Source organism: Streptopelia decaocto, assembly GCF_964273445.1.
Source record: "Streptopelia decaocto genome assembly, chromosome: 12".
NCBI classification, from domain to species: domain Eukaryota; kingdom Metazoa; phylum Chordata; class Aves; order Columbiformes; family Columbidae; genus Streptopelia; species Streptopelia decaocto.
This window is the reverse complement of record NC_138667.1, coordinates 3936531-3954088: the sequence shown is the minus strand read 5'-3', so window position 1 is coordinate 3954088 and position 17558 is coordinate 3936531. Positions and strand designations below refer to the sequence as shown.

The window sequence follows — 17558 nt, the reverse complement described above, 5'->3', positions numbered from 1 at the left end:
GGCCCATGTTGGGACCAGCCCTGCAGCTGCCCAGCAGGAGAGCCCACCTGTGCTGCTAGAAGCAGAGGCACAGGAGGGAGAATGGGGCCAGCTGGCAAGGTGCGACCCCTGCCAAAACAAGCCAGCTGCCCACACAAAGGGGGTTCAGAACATGGAAAACACTTGCTGTGGGGAAAACCCCCACCACAGAGCAGTGCTGACCGACCCACTGTGTGACAGGAGCCTTGTAACTCTCCCTGATGCTCTTTGCTGGGTCCAATACACTCAAGAACAACCTTTTCCCTGGCTCGGCATTTCTTCTGGTTGACAAGTCATCCTTGGCCTGCTTGGCTGCAGCTCGCAGCCCGGGGAAGAAGAGCAAACCCTGCCCAGCACGGCCCCGCTGCCAGCACAGCCACCCCAGGCACTCCTGGCGCTGCCAGGTCATTGTCGCCAAGCTCCTTGCCTCGCTGCACAACCCACCTGCGGTTCAACCCACCAGCGCCGGCCCCGCTCTCGCTGTTTCTGCGCGGGATCCTCTCCGTGGTTGGCTCGCCAGCATCTCATCCTTTCTCAGAAGAGATAGAGCTCTCCTCCGCACCCATTCCATTAATTTCTGCTGTATCAGTGCCACGTCTACTGATGTCAGGAGTTTCTTTACAACATCACCAGTGCTGCTGCTGAAGACCGACAGCTGCATCAGGTTGCATTTGAGGCTTTGGGAGGAAGGGATGTACTATATCCTCACTTTCCTGGGCTCACTTGGGAACTGAGAGGTTGGGACCACATAGATGGAAGGCAAGAGGAACAGAGTATGTTCCAAAGCTCAGGACTATTTGCTGTACTCAGTAGTGCCCAAGACTCGCTTCCAGACTGAGAGGAGCGGGTTCCTGTGTTGGCAGCAGCAGGGGCGATGGATGTAGTCACCCTTTGGCCGAGCACACAAAGAGCGAGCTGGCGCAGCACTTCCACAGCCCCATTCATTCCCTTGGAACTAACAGCAGCCAGTGGGCTGGAAATGCAGGACCTGAGCCTTCCCCAGCCTGGAAGAGCAGCTAACGCAACAGCGGCCCTTCTTCTTTATTTACTCAGACCACGGGAAAATGGAAATTCATGATCAGATTTTCATAGTTCCCAGGTATGTGGCAGTCTGGGCATCCAGCCAGGGCAGCCATGTGCGTACGGAGGGGAAGGAGCTGTAACTCATCTTGCCCAGCTAACTCCTTTGAAAACCTGTCCTTAAATATCAGCTGGACTGAGCTGGCCTCCTGATACACAACACTGAAAGACTTTGGTACATGATTAAAAGAGGGAAGAAGAAGAGTAAAACCAGCAAGAACCCATCCTTTTGTAATTTTAAAAGGAAAACCACTGACAGCTATAATCTGCGGGACTGCATAATCTGCGAATCTAGAGACATCAGGACTAAAACCAATTAATAAGTCCAAAGACAGACCAGGAACCTCTGACCCGGTGCACCAAAGGAAAACCGAAGCTGTCTTTTCTTAACGGATCAGGACGTGGGTCAGAAGGCAGAACTTTGATGTTTCTCTCCCGCCAGCGGTTGCTGTGCTCTCGGGAAGCCACGAGCACGCAGCGCTGCAGCGGTACACAGCAGATCTGGACCCACAGAGGAGCTGGCATTTGCTTCAGAAGACAACTCTCCCACCGCTTTCTTAATCCCCACGCATGAGCTTTTGTGCTAGTGATGGAAGCCAAGGCAACAGCCCTTTTGTACCCGCACAGCTGTGCCAGGCTGCTGTCCAGCCTCCGCTCGGAGCTAAACAGCATCCCTGCCTGTTGAACCCAAACCCCGCAGACCAGCCCACAGCCGAGGCCTCTCCCGTGACAGTTCCCTTCACGCAGCCGCTGAGATCCGGCCCGAGGTGCCCTCGAGACAGAGCCCCACAGCAGCTCAGTTCTGCCCCACAGCAGCTCAGTTCTGCCCCACAGCAGCTCAGTTCTGCCCCACAGCAGCTCAGTTCAGCCCCACAGCAGCTCAGTTCAGCCCCACAGCAGCTCAGTTCTGCCCCACAGCAGCTCAGTTCTGCCCCACAGCAGCTCAGTTCTGCCCCACAGCAGCTCAGTTCTGCCCCACAGCAGCTCAGTTCTGCCCCACGTTACGTGCTGCTCCGGGTCCGGAGGCCACGGGCCTGCAAAGAGTCTTGGTGCAAACAACACGGACGTCACAGACTGTTGTGGCTAATAAAGCCTGGTCTCTACAGGGAAAGTGCTAGAAAAACCAGCACTATAAAACCCAATTACTGTGATTTTATCTCAAACTCATTGATCTGCTTAGAGCCATTATTACAGACCAAAATCCCTTTTATTCCAGGCTAGTTTTCTTACGGGGGGATTGTTCTGAACAAGCCAGAATAGCAGAGTAGCAACTCCAAAATAACTACCCTTATAAACATCCCCAAGGAGACGAGTCTGGAAGCAGCGTGGAGGGGCCAGCCTTGAACTCTGTCCTGCCGAAAGCCAACACCAAAGGAAAGAACAAATTCCTTCACGCTGCCAGCGAATTCAAAGCCTTTTCCTGATCACAGCCAGGATTCCCTGGGATCAATGGAAACACTCACAGTCCAGCCACACCAGGGACCCAGTTACCACAAGGCCAAAGACATCCCTGCTGTAAGGCATATTAAAAATTCTGCTCCATTTTGTAGCATGGATAAGACTTTTATCAGTCTTGAGGATGCAAGAGGAACTGTGATAATTTGTGATTTGCCCGAACCAAATCCTTTGCATTAGTAGCTGGTTTGTGCCTGCAGAGAGAACTCCCCACCAAAATTCTGCACTAAGCAGTGTCAGCCGCTACTCTGACTCCTGTTATCTTGACAGGACTTGTGTCATATCCCCAAAGATTTAGTGTAACAGAGACCCTGCATTTTAAAACTACATCAACTCTGCATTAAGATTACATGGTGAAACTTCCTCCTGCTAGAGGAATGCAGAAGTTACACTTCTTGTACTAGCTACAACTTGCTCAAATTGCTTAAACACTGTAGATTTAGGTTGCATTTAATAACCCAGTATGTGACTGAAAATTATATATTCACAACCTGAAAAGTTAATCTTATTACAAGCTACTACTTTGATATTACCTGACATTGTGCTAACACAGACTTTACATTTCAAGCAGCAGCTAAAACATAACTTATTGAATATGTTGATAACCAACCGGTGTATTTGTTCACTTAAGCTCTACAAAGGTTGGCTAAGGAAAACTGACACAGAGAAGACTGCAGAGAGGATTAATACGGGCATTCTGTCCGTGCTTCTATGCCTCACTCTTCACACGAAGGAGAAAAATCTAAGCTCCCAGATCGATACCTATCATTTTGCAATTTTAGAGGAATAAGAGGGAAACTTTTCTGCAATCTCTGGCAGGTGAACAAGCCATTTTTACACATACAAATGTCAGACTCATCGCAGAGTGCTGGCCGTGCTCAGAGCGGTACAGAACATTCCCCTTCTCAGGAGCCCTGAGGGATGTTCACCCGCACGGCCCAGGCACCTGCCACCCAACCACTGGTGGATTTCCTGCAGGTTCTCTCAAAACACACAACAGATGCGTCTGTGAGTCCAGCTTGAAGCATCTAGGACTAGATCCTGGGATAATATACAGCTCACACGCTTTCCAAGGGACTAATAATGTGATGAATTACAAAGCCCATCAGGGAGAAGATATCTCTGTGCAGGAGGTGCTGGAAACACAGGAGCCTCCACTAACACTCCTGGCGGGCTTGGAGATGGAAGCACACGGAGTGAATGAACCTCCCCACACCATGCACCAGATATCCCGAGAGGGACAAACTGCAGCAGCTGACTGCAAATGACAGGAAAGGGGGACAAGTACAAGGAGCAAACACTCAGAAGCCATGCGTGGCAGACCTGGAGTGTCCCTGTCAGCCTCCTCTCCCACGCCGCCGTTGCAGTACATGGCGTGCAGCTCGATCTCCGTAGCTGGAAAGCCTTGGGCACACAGAGGGCACGATACATGATCAGTAGCTGTAGGACTGCGCTCAGACACGGTCCTGTCAGTATCTTCATCTCCATCAGCCTAAGGAAGAAGAGAAAGAAATTAGCCAGACAGTTAATTGTGTTATTTCTATTTTTTTTGCTGCGTGCAGAGCTTCACGCTGTTTGATAGTCTCATAGACTTCTTGTAAAGTTTTATTCTCCCTTCATCATGTACCAACCAGAAATAACACCACTGGCTGAGTAAACCATCCAGCTCTAAACCAATTCTTCTTCCAAAGGCAACATGTCCTGCTGAATCACAGTTAAACCTCCCTGCATAGCCATACACACCATTTAAGGCAAACATCACCTGTACTGCCGCAGAAAAACAGCAAAGCTTCCATTAATCAGGAAAGCTCAGAAGCGAAACTGATGGAAAATTCATGGGGCAAAGCAAGAGTTCAACACCTGACTTGTGCTCATGGGTTTCTGGACACGATCCGCGCTCCGCGGGCGGCGCTGTCTGGGAACAGCCTCCCCCAGGACCAGGAGCCGCTGAGCTCGGCGGGAGCCCCAGAGATCCCCGGGGAGCTCCTCCTGGGAGAGGAGGCGGCTGGCGCATCGGAGGGGACGAAGATCAAGGAGAAAAGCAACACGGTTAAAAATCCACCTCACACAAAATTACTAGAATCGTAGAATCACTTCAGTTGAAATACACCCTCAGGATTATCAAGTTCAACTATAACCTAACCCAACTCTAGCACAAAACCACGTCCCTAAGAACCTCATCTGAACACCTTTCAAACCCCTCCAGGGATGGTGACTCCAGCACTGCCCTGGGCAGCCTGTTCCAATGCCCCACAGCCCTTTCCAGGAAGAATTTTTTCTGATATCCAATCTAAACCTCCCCTGGTGCAACTTGAGGCCATTTCCCCTTGTCCTATCACTTGTTACTCGGGTGAAGAGCCCGACCCCCTCCCCGCTCCAAGCTCCTTTCAGGAATTGCAGACAGTGATAAGGTCTCCCCTCAGCTCCTGTTCTCCAGCTGAACCCCCCAGGTCCCTCAGCCGCTCCCATCACACTTGTGCTCCAGCCCCTCACCAGCTCCGTCACCTCCTCTGCGCTCTCTCTAGTATTTCAATGTCCTTCTTACGATGCGGGGCCCAAAACTGAACACCAGATTCAAGGTGCAGCCTCACCAGTGCTGAGCACAGTGGCACAACCACTTCTCTAGTCCTGCTGGCCACACTATTTCTGATCCAAGCAGTGCCTTTTCGCCAAGGCAAAATGTCACAGCCCATGTTTGTTCTCTGGAAGCCACCAACACTTACTGACACCCTCTTTTTGCATTGGTTACACAGCTGCGAAGGTGCTCCCCAGCCTGCTCCATACGCCGCTGATGTTCCTGAGATGCGGCACACTGCTGCCATCTCACTCAAAGCTACAGCTCTGCCTAGTCAGGCTTCTACAAGACTTCTCCACATTTAAGAAAGAAACTTTCCCCATCTGCCCCCTGACAATGATTAAAAATAGCTATTTAAATATTAATGATGTAGAGAAACCTACAGGGAAATAATAGGAGCGTTTTCTGTTCTTAGGGCTAAGCAGTGACATGTAGACAGCACGCAGCAAAACTGCTGTCTGCTCCCCTCCACCAGTGTGATTGCAGGGAAGCGGTAATTGGGGTCAGCAGAGATGCTCAGTGCCACCGGAGCGCTTTGTCGTATTACTCAGTTTACTACTCGCTTTTCCAAATGAGGGTCTGATCCTGATTTTTACGTCCTGAAGCGAAGGAGGGTGCTTTGTTGGCTCACAGGAGGTATGGAAAAAACTGCAAGACGTGGCCTTAAACTGTGAAACCAACTTGCAAACTGCATTTTTCCCAGACAATGGCTGAAAGGCTATGGCACCGACCCCCAGGAACTGCTCTGGCACTTCCAGGGAGGTTCTCTGCCCTGAATATCTGCGGAGGGGCTGACACAAACGTTTCTCCATCCCAACATGGGCTGTTGAAGCACGTCGCTTACAGCATTAGCACTCGTGCCCCGCTCTCACATCTCCCTGTCACTACATCTCGCCAAGTCCTCACCGTGGGGTGTCACACAGAGGAGCTGTAAAAAACAAGACGTGTCAAATATGAATGATCAGATCAAATCTGCGTTATCCTAGTCAGGCAACACACACAAAAAATATGATGGGAAAAGCAGCAGGCACTGCTCCTTCTAGCTGCCATTTTTACAGCAATCTTGCAAATTCTGCACACCCTGCCCGCCTACATTCGGTGGTAAATTACTAATTTTAAATGGAAATGCAACATTCTGTAACAAAGGACACCACAGTCCCAAAACTGCTTGTACAAAACCTTGCTGTAACAGCCTGGAAAACCTCAACTGCAGAACCAATCACCTCTGTCAGAGGCAGAGACTGCTGCCTCTCCTCTTCAGCAGAGGAAATTGCCTACAAGACATGGTACTTGCAGCCAGCAGCCAGCCAAGAGCGATGCTAGAGGCTGAGCTCAACAACAAGACTCCTGTGTCCTGGCTCAGCATCTGCTCGCAACAATCCGGTCCCAGCGGTGTCCGCAGGCTCCGCGCTCAGCGCTGATGTTTCTGCTGCCTTCCTGAGGGCTGCGGGCTCCGGACCGCTACCTGCTGCCAACCATCATGTTATCGAACAACCCCTAGGAAGCCCCACCATGCCACCCCCAAACATGGGGTCGATCATCTTGGGCAGGACTGTGAGACCTGGGGCACCCTCTGCAAAGCATGAGGGAGGGGGCAGCATCCTGGCCACAGCCAAAGGGGTCACAAACATGCTTTGGTGGTCATGGCTACCTGGCTGAGCACAGCACGGCCGCCTCTCCCCGCCGCAGTGTCTAATTGACCGAACAGCGCTTTGAGATACCTACAGAATGAAAGGCAGATGAGAGGAGAAGCTGGTTTATTAAAAGGCCTGTGACAACGAGACATCGGAGCTGCAGACGCACTGTACAAGCTGCAGACTCCCAGAATGAGCTTTCCACAAATGAATCCTCTTGTCAAGAGCTGTACGAGTCTGTATTCGTGTACCCTGCCAGTGGAGTACTTGGCAATCCCTTTGATATCGCTCTCTAAATTAATAGACAAAGGGAGTTTTATCAGAAGCAGGCACTGGAGTCAGGTGTCAGTACAGTGACAGCTGCAAAGCAATTGCTGCACAGGTGTGACAACACGGGGAAAGGAGCTGCACAACAGCGCACATCTGCATCAGGAGGTAAGACAACGGCCCTGCCACTGACTCACTATTGCTGCACAGAAATCAAGATTTCCAGGCTCAGGTCACTCTCCTTGGACTACAAACCACCACCAGCTCTCAACGCCTCAACGTCATCTTTATCCCAGTCCAGTCGCTGGGTGAACCTCTCCTCTTGGAGATGGCCTGTGGAGAATAAACACCGCTGTAACAGGGGACAGCATGTCAGGACAGGAGTGACTGAGGTTTCCAGGATGCCCCTCACAGCTCCTGGGGTCTCTCTGCATCGCTGACCATCACAGCACGACACCCATGAGCACGGGCAGGTGACAGCGCTGCCGGCCACGCTGCCAGCATCCTCCAGCACCGCAGTGTGCCTGGTATATGAAAGAACAAGCTGGAATTGATAACAACTCTCCAGCTATGGGACTGAAAGGCTCCAGAAGCAGCTGCACGCAGTGCCCAGCCAAAAGGGACCGGAGTTATGAAGCAGGGGAGAAAAGCAAAGAGGGAACTGATGGTGAGGATCCAAACAGCAGACGCCCAGGTACCAGCAAGCCCAGGGGCAATGCTGGCACAGCCCAGCGGAGCCAAGGACAAGAAGGCAGGAGTGGCGACAGGACCCTTTCCCAGCTTCAGGCTCTTTTACCTGCACAGGTGCCTCTCTGCAAAGTTCTTCACTCTCCACCTCAACAGCTTCCAGCGGGCTCGGCTGGGTCTCTGCAGAGAAACACCTCCACATCAGCACGGGTTTGCAGCGCCCCAACTATCTCCTCACTTCTCGATGTGATTTACCCCATTTCTTAACAGCGTTTTCACAGTTTCAAAATGGTTTGTATTTTTTGTTTGTTTTTTTTTTTTTTTTAGACTTGCCACAAATGTTATCAGAGAATGTGCAATAACACAGCTGGATGAGGGGTTAAAAGTCACAGCATGGTGGTGTGAGGACAAAGCCACCGCAGCTTTGCAGCTTCATGGGGAGTGAGACTAGACACAGGGAATGACACTTGCTGGGACAGAGACAAAGCAAGAATAGAGCTCTCCCTCACGTCAAGACAAACAGAGCTCCTGCTCTGTCGTCTGCCTCACAGTCTCACCTTCTCTAGACCTTCACGTCTTCCTTAGCAACAAAATATGCCTCCAAGCAGCACCATGACCTCTCTCTCTACAGCTGCTCGTGAATGGGAGCAGCCTCTTCCTTAATTTTCTCACTTAAAACCCTGGACTGGAAAATCTCAAACATGGTAGGAGAGACCAAGGAAGAAAAACTCATTGGTCCCCAACATATTTAACTAATGTATTTCAGCTCTCATGCTTTACAGAAATATTGACACTGAAAAACCTGAAAATTTCTTGATTGCATTGAAGAGACCACTCCTGACGCCTTCTTTTGAGCGGTCCCTCCATACCAATGTACATCCTGGTGTCTCTGCAGCAGCAAGTCCCCAGTAATCACAGAACTGTCTTAGAGGAGATGGGTCCAAAACCAGGGAATCAAACTAAATTACCCAGATAATTTTAGCCCTGACAAACAGAGCTAGGAAATAAATCTCATTTTGTCCAAATAACTTGAAAAATTTCTTCTCTGAATTAAATTTTAAGTGTGTAACTTCCAGTGCAAAACTCAGAAGATTCTCAAGTGCCTCTTACCTGGGCAAACAGAGATCTCGTCTTCAGCAGAGTTTTCTGTGGCAATATCTGGGCTCCTTTTATTGCCAAGTGGGGTCAACACGGAGAGGCTGTTCAAAAATATAAATATAATATAAATCTCCAATCCAATAGGTGTCACAGCACACACCCGCCTGTCTCAGTTCAGAAGAGCAGACAATGCCATAATTTCCAAGCGGTCAATATGTGATTGCCAGAAATGACTGAGATAGCAGCGAAATATGGGTACAAAATGCTGTCCTAAGCAAAAACCCCAAAGGGAACATTTTTTTCTTCTAGAGGCCCTTGACGAAAAGGCACGAAGGGTGACTATGTCACATCAGGGGAGCAAAAACACCCGCTTGCAACTGTGGGACTCCCCTGATTCTTTCTACTCTTAGAAGATCAGAGAGTTATGCGGATACCAGCACTGTGCTTCCTTCTGTGTGGGGAGGGAAATCCTCAGAGGGGAAAGACACAGACCTGCTTTATCCCACATTACCCTCCCGCTCCTCACACCGCTAATTTTCTCCCTTAATGGCTGTGCTTGGCGCCAGAAGCAGCACGGACGCAACACCAGGCGAGGGGTCCCTGCGGCAAAGTCCGAACAGCATCAGCCCGTCTGTTCCTCCACGCAGCACCGGGAATCGCTCCTCTCATCCCCAGCTTCGGAATCCTCCAGGCTTTTTCCTCCCCCCACGCCGCAGAGTGTCTTTGGGAAACAGGCAGGCATTGCTGAGCAAGTCTGGCACCCATGCTGACACGCTCCGCGCTTTGCGTGGCTCTCTGATTAGTCTGATCAAGTATGCAAGAACACACTTTAAAAACATGAATCCCCACACTGACAAACGGAAGATTTATTAAGCTCAGCCACAGGCCTTAGAGAGGAGAGAACAGCCACTGCTGATTTATGATAAATAACAAAATTCTGATAGGAAATCACAAGTGGCTTTTCTCTCTAAATAAAGCATCTCAAAGCATTTGTTATGAATCCAGGCTGAGCGTGTTTTACTCTGTGTCTAACATCAGGGCTCGCTTCAAAAGGACTCACAAAAAACAACTTGCTATGACATTTATAAAATGGGCTAATCAATTTGAAGTCAAACCACATTTCTTGCTACACCAACTCTCTCCCGGTAACAAAGCCTATAATCATTTATTAAAACCCCAATCTACCGTGCTCCGCACAAAGCGTAAAACAATCAAGCAGAGCGCCCCGCAGAAAGCAAAGCAGCTTCTTCTCGCTGCTGCCGCTTCCCAAACGGCTCCATCACCTCCAGGTGGCTCTGAGCTGCGTTTTCCCATCGAGCGCCGCTCGGACCGGCCGGCCAGGGTGCCCGGTTGTACCCGAGCGAGGACGACGCTTGGCACATTACCAGGAGCCAGATGGCAACACTTAATGTGCACAAAACTGCGAAGAACGCGGTCATTTCTTGCCTTGCTGCAGATGTTCCAGCTGCTCAAGGAGGGGCCGCTGCATCCGGGTAAGTCCTGGCCACGAGGGGACACCAGGAGCTCCTGGATGGCTTGGGGAATGTCCCAAACTAACCCCATCAGCTGCACCAGAGGAAAGAGGTTCTGCTCTTTTCATATTCAGCCCCGGCCTCTTCTGCCTTAAGCAGGTGAGAGGCCAGCGCTGCAGAGCTCACACCTCGGTGCCTCCACGCAGGCACAGGAGCTCAGCCCTCGGCCGTCACAGGCTCATCAGGTTCCTCCTGCTCCCCAGGGCCAACTTTAAGCTTGTTAGAAAGGTGCAAGAGGGATTTTCATACTCTGCACATTGATATTAACTGCTCAGGCCAAATGCTGTTAGATCACAGGAAAGCTGGCAGTTTTGTTCCAAAGCAGGTTTGAATTATAAAGCCCAGCAAATTAAAAACATGACACTATCTGCCCTCTCTTGTAACTTGCTCCTTGAATCCTCTCCCATTTGCCCTTCTTCTCCAAGAGCCTTTGCTGCAGAATTGCCTCCCACAGGAAGAAGAATAAAAAGCAAAAGAGGAATAGGCTTAAATCTGAAGAAAATCATGTTGACTTGTCCCACACCTGTCATCTGCTGAAGCAGCTTTTCTGGAGCACTGCACTCTATCTTTGGCTGATAGGCAGTGCCGTCTGGCTTCCTCCTCCCTCCTTTCCTCTTCAGCAGTAAGACAAGAACATAAAAATACACACAGAAACGCAGTAAACCCTCCACCGTGCTGCCTCTGTGCCTTCCCAGGCAGACCACGTGAAGACGCGGCTATAACTCACCTTCAGCTCACCCACCCACCTCCACAGCTTAACTGCACCATGTCACACAGCCGCAGAGGGCGAGGATCGAGTCCTTCCACTTGTACTCGGATGCACCTTGTTTGTTTTATAAAGCAGCAAGAGTAACTGATCTCTGCTCCCCAGCTGCATCCCACCTCCCTCCCACGCTGCTCCAAAGCCATGTGCTTCCAGGGACACCCAAGAGCAGCGGCTGCAGACCAGCCTGTCCAGCAAGCCCTAAATGCCCCGGGGAGAGTGGATCAGCACCGGTCACCAGAGCGAGCCCGTGGGCCCCACAGTTTGTTATCACTCTCCTCACCTCTGGGCAATTTGCATGGGCTCCTCGTCTTCAGGCGCATCCTCGGCAGGCAGCACCTGGGAGGCCTGGAAAGGAAAATTCTGATGTTATATAAAACAAAATACACCAGGATTTGCTGGGTCATCACATTCTGTCCATGGCACTGCATCCAAGCTGTTATGTATTTTTTTCTGTAAATGGTTAAGTATCCATCCTGAACTAGTCAGTTCATTGCATCCATCTCTCATGTTGGTGTTGCGGTAACGCCCGCCCGGCAGTGCTTTGGGCTCCCTTGCTGCCCAGACACGTTCCAGGACAGTCCATCCCCTTCCACACCCTCTGCCTGTTCCTGGTGTCCACTCTAATACACTTGCAGGCAGCAGCCAAACTCTTCTCCATCTCCATTCGTGCTGAGCTAAACTATCCAAGGTTTTCAGTGTCCCCTTGCACTGCCTCGAGCACCCAGCAGCCCTCACCTCCTCCGGTTTAAAACCTCTTTGCCTGGGCAGGGACGACCTGATCAAGGGGTACAGCTGATGTTTGACCATGAGAAGCACTTTCCTGAAATTTCCTATAGATAAGATCTGTTGCATTTTTCCTGACTGGGAAATCTGCCATCTCATCAAAGAGAGGGAACAGATTAACCTGCACAATCTACAGCTGGTAAATCTGTGTGCATTTTAGACCATTTTTTCTTTTAGCTCTACAACTCTACTTATTCTTTCCTTTAAAATCTGTTCAAAAGCCTTATGCACTGCCAAGGTCAGGCTAACATGCCAGTCATTACCCAGATCCCTTTCTTCTTCGGTGTACATGTTACACTTGCCATTCTCTAATCAGGTGGAATTACAACGGTTTATTAGCAGTCCTTGCTGCCAGGCCCGCGATTTCTCATGCTAGTTCTCAAAGAAATCCAAGGGGTTTTCCTCCCCCTTTCCTTGAGTCTATTAAACTCTCCAAGTTTGATTTCTATCATAGGTTTCAACTTTGATCAGCTCCACTCCTAGATGGTTGATGTACTTCCCCAGCAAGCCCCGAAACAAAACCTCCTGTCACATTTCCCTAAAGTGACTCCAACCCCCAAATATTGGCTTATCTACACTGTTCTTTATTTCTTCACAAGCTAACTCATTATTAACATAAAATACCACACCTCCTCCTTTACTGTTATTTCTCTTTCTCCTGAACTGTGCATATCTTAACAATGCATCTGCCCTGGTCACGAATACTGGGCCAAGCTTCTGTTTTCCCTCGTACATACGCTATATGGTATTACATCAATTCAGGTCACCAGACTCCAGCTCTCCAGAACTGGGTGTTTTCCTTCTGAATCCTTTAAAGACCAAGAATCCCCTAACCTTATTTGCAAGATTATGAAGGAATTGATTCTATTAGCACTGAAGTTTGTTAGTGCAGGTTCACGGGTGACGAGATCTCCTGACAACCGGGATTTGCTCCATGCAAACACCCCTGGGCTGTGAGCACAGTCGCAACCATCAGCCACGGTTGAAGGTCCCAGGAGCCGGTTTCACCACGGGGTCCCTCCAGCACAGCATCTGCACCTTCGTTTCATTGGTACAAGGCATGAGGCTTTTCCAAGGACAGCTTTGAGTCCCCATGGGTGGTTACCGGCCTCAGCACAGCCTAAAAATCTCCCACCGTCCCCATCAGCAAAGCAGCACTGGTGGCACTGGGGGGACACAGGGCAGCACAGGCAGCCGGGGTCTTGGGGCGATGCAGCACGTCAGGGCACGACCGCTCCAGCCCCTTTGTCACTGCCGCTGGAATTGCATTTGATAGAAGGAAAAAAAAATGGAGACGAGGCACAAGCAAACATCAAACATATCGATCTTGCAAGTAAATCACCTTTGCTGGCCTCAGCGTGCGGCTGCACAGAGGCGAGAGGAGGGAGCCACCGCTCAAGCTGGGAGCGATAAGGCAGATGAAAGGGCATTTAGAAATCATTTTCTCTCAAGTAAATAAAAGACTGGCAAATTTTGGGCCGGGGTTGAAAATTTTAAGTGGGCTCCCCCTCCCCCTTTCTTGTTTTTTCACCTGAAAAATATCAGAAAGACCAGATCTACGTGCACGTTATGGCTTTTGAGAAAGCTCTCATGGTCAGGATGAGCGCATTACAAACTCCCACTCAGCACCACTAAAACGTCTTTTCTCCCCAAGAATTAATTAGGTATTAGCATTAAACGGATAACATAAAAAAAATACCCCATAATTTTCAATACTGATTAAAAGTTCACACCCTTCCCAGCTGCTGTAGCTTTCCAAGGGCTTTAGTGTACGCGTCCACAGACCTGCAGCCACCCCAGTCTTCCAGATTAATGACACCTCCATTTCCAAAGGAAAAGACACAGAAGAAAAAAAGCAGTTTGCCTTTAAGAACCTTTCAGGTCTTTTGTATCTATCCTAATGAAATTAAAAAGGGCACAAGTCGGTTTCTTTCCTCTGCAGGTCACCTCTAAGGCTTGTTTAAATCTGTATCTGCTAAGCCCAAGCCAAAGCACTGTCGTGAAAAGTCACATTTCAGCACAGGCTGCTCTGCACTTTTTCTGCAACCAGAAAATGCAGACATGACGTTTTTCCTAAGTGTTCAATATTACAAGACAGAATATAAATATCACAAAACAAGTTAAGCATCTTTCTAACACCAGGGTAAATGATCAAATACACTTGAAAACAGGAACAACAGAGCCAAGGCTTCAGCCATAGAGAAGATAAAGTTATACAATGATCTGGGAGTGAAGTCATTATGAAAAATGAGGGTTGGAAAAGGCTGACACAAACCTAAAATACAGCAGTAATAAATACTTCATCTGACTAGCAATCTGTTTAAACTTAGCAATGACAGAAAGCTGCCTTCCGCTCCAGTGAGAGAGCCCTGACGGAGACAGAGGCTGACACCTAGTGTCTAGCAGACCCAGCGAGCAACCAGAGAGAAAGTGTCCAACCACCAGCACAAGGACGATGAGATGAGCACGGCCGTGATGACAGATCACCCCGGGTGGGCAGGAGACGCCTGCGAGCACAGAGAGTCTCCCCAGGCCATAACCGCAGGACCACAGGGAAAAGAGGTGAAGCACATACGGATGTAAACGAGCACATAGGTGCGCAAGGGAGAGGCTGTGCTGCAAGGACAAAAGCCACATTTCTGTCTGCAAAGGAAAACGCAGAGCTCCCCACATGGCCACAGGTTTGTAAGCGGGTTTGTCAGAGCTGGCGGTGGTCGGCATCATCTCTGTGCTCGCTACTCTGACGCCTGGCCAGGCTACACCCTCTTCAGAAGGACAAGTCAGCTGGAAGCCTTTTATCTCAGTGGTGCATTAATGGACGACTGCCAGGCTGCACAGCAGCCCCTGTTATTTGTGAGCTGGGTACCAGCCTGTACTGTTTTCCTCTCCCTTTCACAGTCAGCTGTGTGGCTAGGGGAAGAAGTCGCTAAATTTAACAGGGGAACATAAACAGCAGTGCCTGCTTTGTAGAAGGGACCAAACCCCAAAATGGACTGGAGAGCAGGACTGCTCAACCTCTGCTCAGTGGTGGAGCTCTTACCTGGCAGTAGCTGGTGGTCGGTTCATCATCAGAAGTGGAGTTCTTCTCTTCTTCCATGCTGTGCCCTGGACTCTCTGCCTCCCTCCTCTTTAAAGGGAGGAGCCAGGTGACGCTCTCAGACTCCTTCTGCCCATCTGGGTCTCCATCTTCTGTATCATCAGCAACCCCGTTCTCCCTGCTTATCTGCTCTCCTTTCACAAGCTCGTTTGTGCTCAAGGAAGAACTGGGCACAACTGGGTTACCAAACTCCTTCTTATGCAATAGCTGCCTCTGAGCCTGCTTCAGGCTCTTCTGGTAAACCTCCAGCTGACACAAGATGACTTTGGTGTACTGGTTGGGGTCCACCCCTTTGGGGCAGAAGGGGATGCCCCAATAATAGTGCACTGTGTCCCTCGCCTCCTCTGGCTTGTGCTTGTCCTCCATCGCATTCAGCATGCAAAGCTCAGGGGTGCTTTTGGGCACCTGGTTCTGCTCTGCTTGCTTTGTGGAAACACAGGCTTTGTGCCCAGGCTGCGAGGGGTGTTCGGTACCTGCTCCTCCACCGCTCCTCCTGGGGCTGCCACACCATTCCGTGGTCCAGCTCTTCCAGAGCGCGGCTGAGCTCCCGGCACTGGATTCTCTCGCAGAATGGCCGGTGCAGGGCAGGGGCTGCTCTTTTGGTTCCTGGCCTGTTGCTTCGGAAGAGCTGGAGGGGCTTGCGAACAGTCTCCGAGGTGTCAGTCGCCAGGAGCCTGAAGTCCCCCTGCCAAAGGTGGGACTCAAAGAGATGAGGTCCTCTCCCAGGGTGCTGGCTAACATGTTACTAGAATCACTTTTTGCTGGTGAGGAAGGCTTTTCACTTGACCTTGTCAGAGGCTGGCCCTTCCCCGGAGACACGATTATGCTGGATACTAGTGAGCTTTCAACGATTTCCTGGCTCAACCTCTTCAACACTACCAGAGGGCTCCGGGCGACATCCGTCTGTCCGTTCCCATCAGCTCTGGCACTCTGTGAGTGGGAGCTGCACTTGGAGGGAGGGGTGTCAGGGCAAACCGCCAGACTCCCCAGGATGTCAGAGCCTTCTTCCTCGGTGGGCTGGCTTCGGCCTCGCACGCCCAGCACCTCTGCAGACAACTGAGGGGTTGCATCGGAAGACTCCGAGGGCTGATAGCTCTGAAAAACAAAAGGTTGATTCTCCGAGAGGTGTGTTCTCCATCAGCAGAGCGTACCAAGGGCTCCTCCAGCATGCTGGTAGCTGTCACCTGGACTGCAGACCTCACCCCGATCAGAACTGTGTGCCCCAAAAGAGGGGACAGCTGAGGTTAGATTCGTACGCCTCACTCACTAGGAATGGTACAAAACAACTACTCTGCAACCACCGTTGTTCCAGCTCACACTGGAAATAGACACCCTGTAAAACCTTCTTCTGTGCAGTTTGGCAAAGCAAGCACGGAAAGCAACGTTGCTGAAGAACCCTAGTAAGCCTCTTCACAGAAGCACACTTACACTAAGGCTCTCAGCAATGGCCTTCCTCAAGAGCTCCTCCTCTTCCTCTTCCTGACAGTTCACTTGTCTGGCTTCTTGCTCACTCATTTTCAGGGCCAGTGCAAACTGTTCCTCTTCAGTCATGTCTGCAACAGAAAAAAAAGAAAAACGTCAACTCACAGCTGCAAGTGTATGTAAACACCCAATATATATCCAACATGGAGCACAAGTGTGATGGGGAGCAGTTGGGGGAACTGGGGCTGTTCAGCCTGGAGAACAGGAGCTGAGGGGAGAACTTATCACTGTCTGCAACTGCCTGAAAGGAGGTTGGAGCAGGGAGGGGGATGGTCTCTTCTCCTGAGTAGCAAGTGATAGGACAAAGGGAAACGGCCTCAAGTTGCACCAGGAGAGGTTTAGACTGGATGTCAGGAAAAAATTCTTCCTGAAAAGGGCTGTGGGGCATTGGAACAGGCTGCCCAGGGCAGTGCTGGAGTCACCATCCCTGCAGGGGCTTAAAAGGCGTTTAGATGAGGCTCTTGGGGACATTGGTTAGTGCTGGAGTGAGGTTATGGTTGGACTCGATGATCCTGAGGGTCTCTTCCAGCTGAAATTATTCTATGTGGGGAGAGATGTCCAAGGGTCTCACCTCCCCAGGAGGAATTCAGAGCAAAACATCCAAACCCCGGCTTTCCTGAAAAGGCGTCACCAAAACCAGAGTAGGCAACGCTGAATTTAAAAAGTCACCCAGGTCAGGAACTTCAGTTTGGGTTTCTACAGCAATCTAAACCCCGACTCCCTGGGTGTACAACAACAACGGGATGTCTTTGCTGCCCTCATTAAACAACATCCTCTACAGCAGCAGAGTGCATGTTCATGGAGAGAGGAAAAGGAGAGATTTATAAAGCATGTTCATTTTTATATCGGGCAGGCTCAGCAGCAAGGCAGCATAAAGAACACATCTTTAATACACAGTTTTACTAGCCAAATAGCACATCTTGCCTTCTGACACGCAGGTACCGGCAATGCCACAAGACACCTGCCCAGGAGCAAAAGAGCTCCCTGTTTTTCACCTCGATTCGCAGGTGGAAAGCTCTGTGGAGGATAATGTTACTTGCTGGGTGGTATTATGGAGGATCTTTCACATGCACACATCCCCCTT

General features: G+C 50.3%; 1 protein-coding gene across 7 annotated transcripts in view; it reads right to left on the bottom strand.

The window, feature by feature from the left end:
- UIMC1 (ubiquitin interaction motif containing 1) overlaps positions 1–17558 on the bottom strand; it is a 40137-nt gene that overhangs the window by 6263 nt on the left and 16316 nt on the right. For all 7 annotated transcript variants that reach the window (XM_082063360.1, XM_082063358.1, XM_082063359.1 and 4 more), the window contains 6 exons: positions 16421–16545; positions 14936–16087; positions 11393–11457; positions 8827–8915; positions 7826–7896; positions 3877–4045 (listed from right to left, as the gene is read on the bottom strand). In XM_082063360.1, coding sequence (XP_081919486.1) covers positions 3877–4045; positions 7826–7896; positions 8827–8915; positions 11393–11457; positions 14936–16087; positions 16421–16545 — 1671 coding nt within the window. The remainder of the gene's footprint in view (positions 1–3876; positions 4046–7825; positions 7897–8826; positions 8916–11392; positions 11458–14935; positions 16088–16420; positions 16546–17558) is intronic.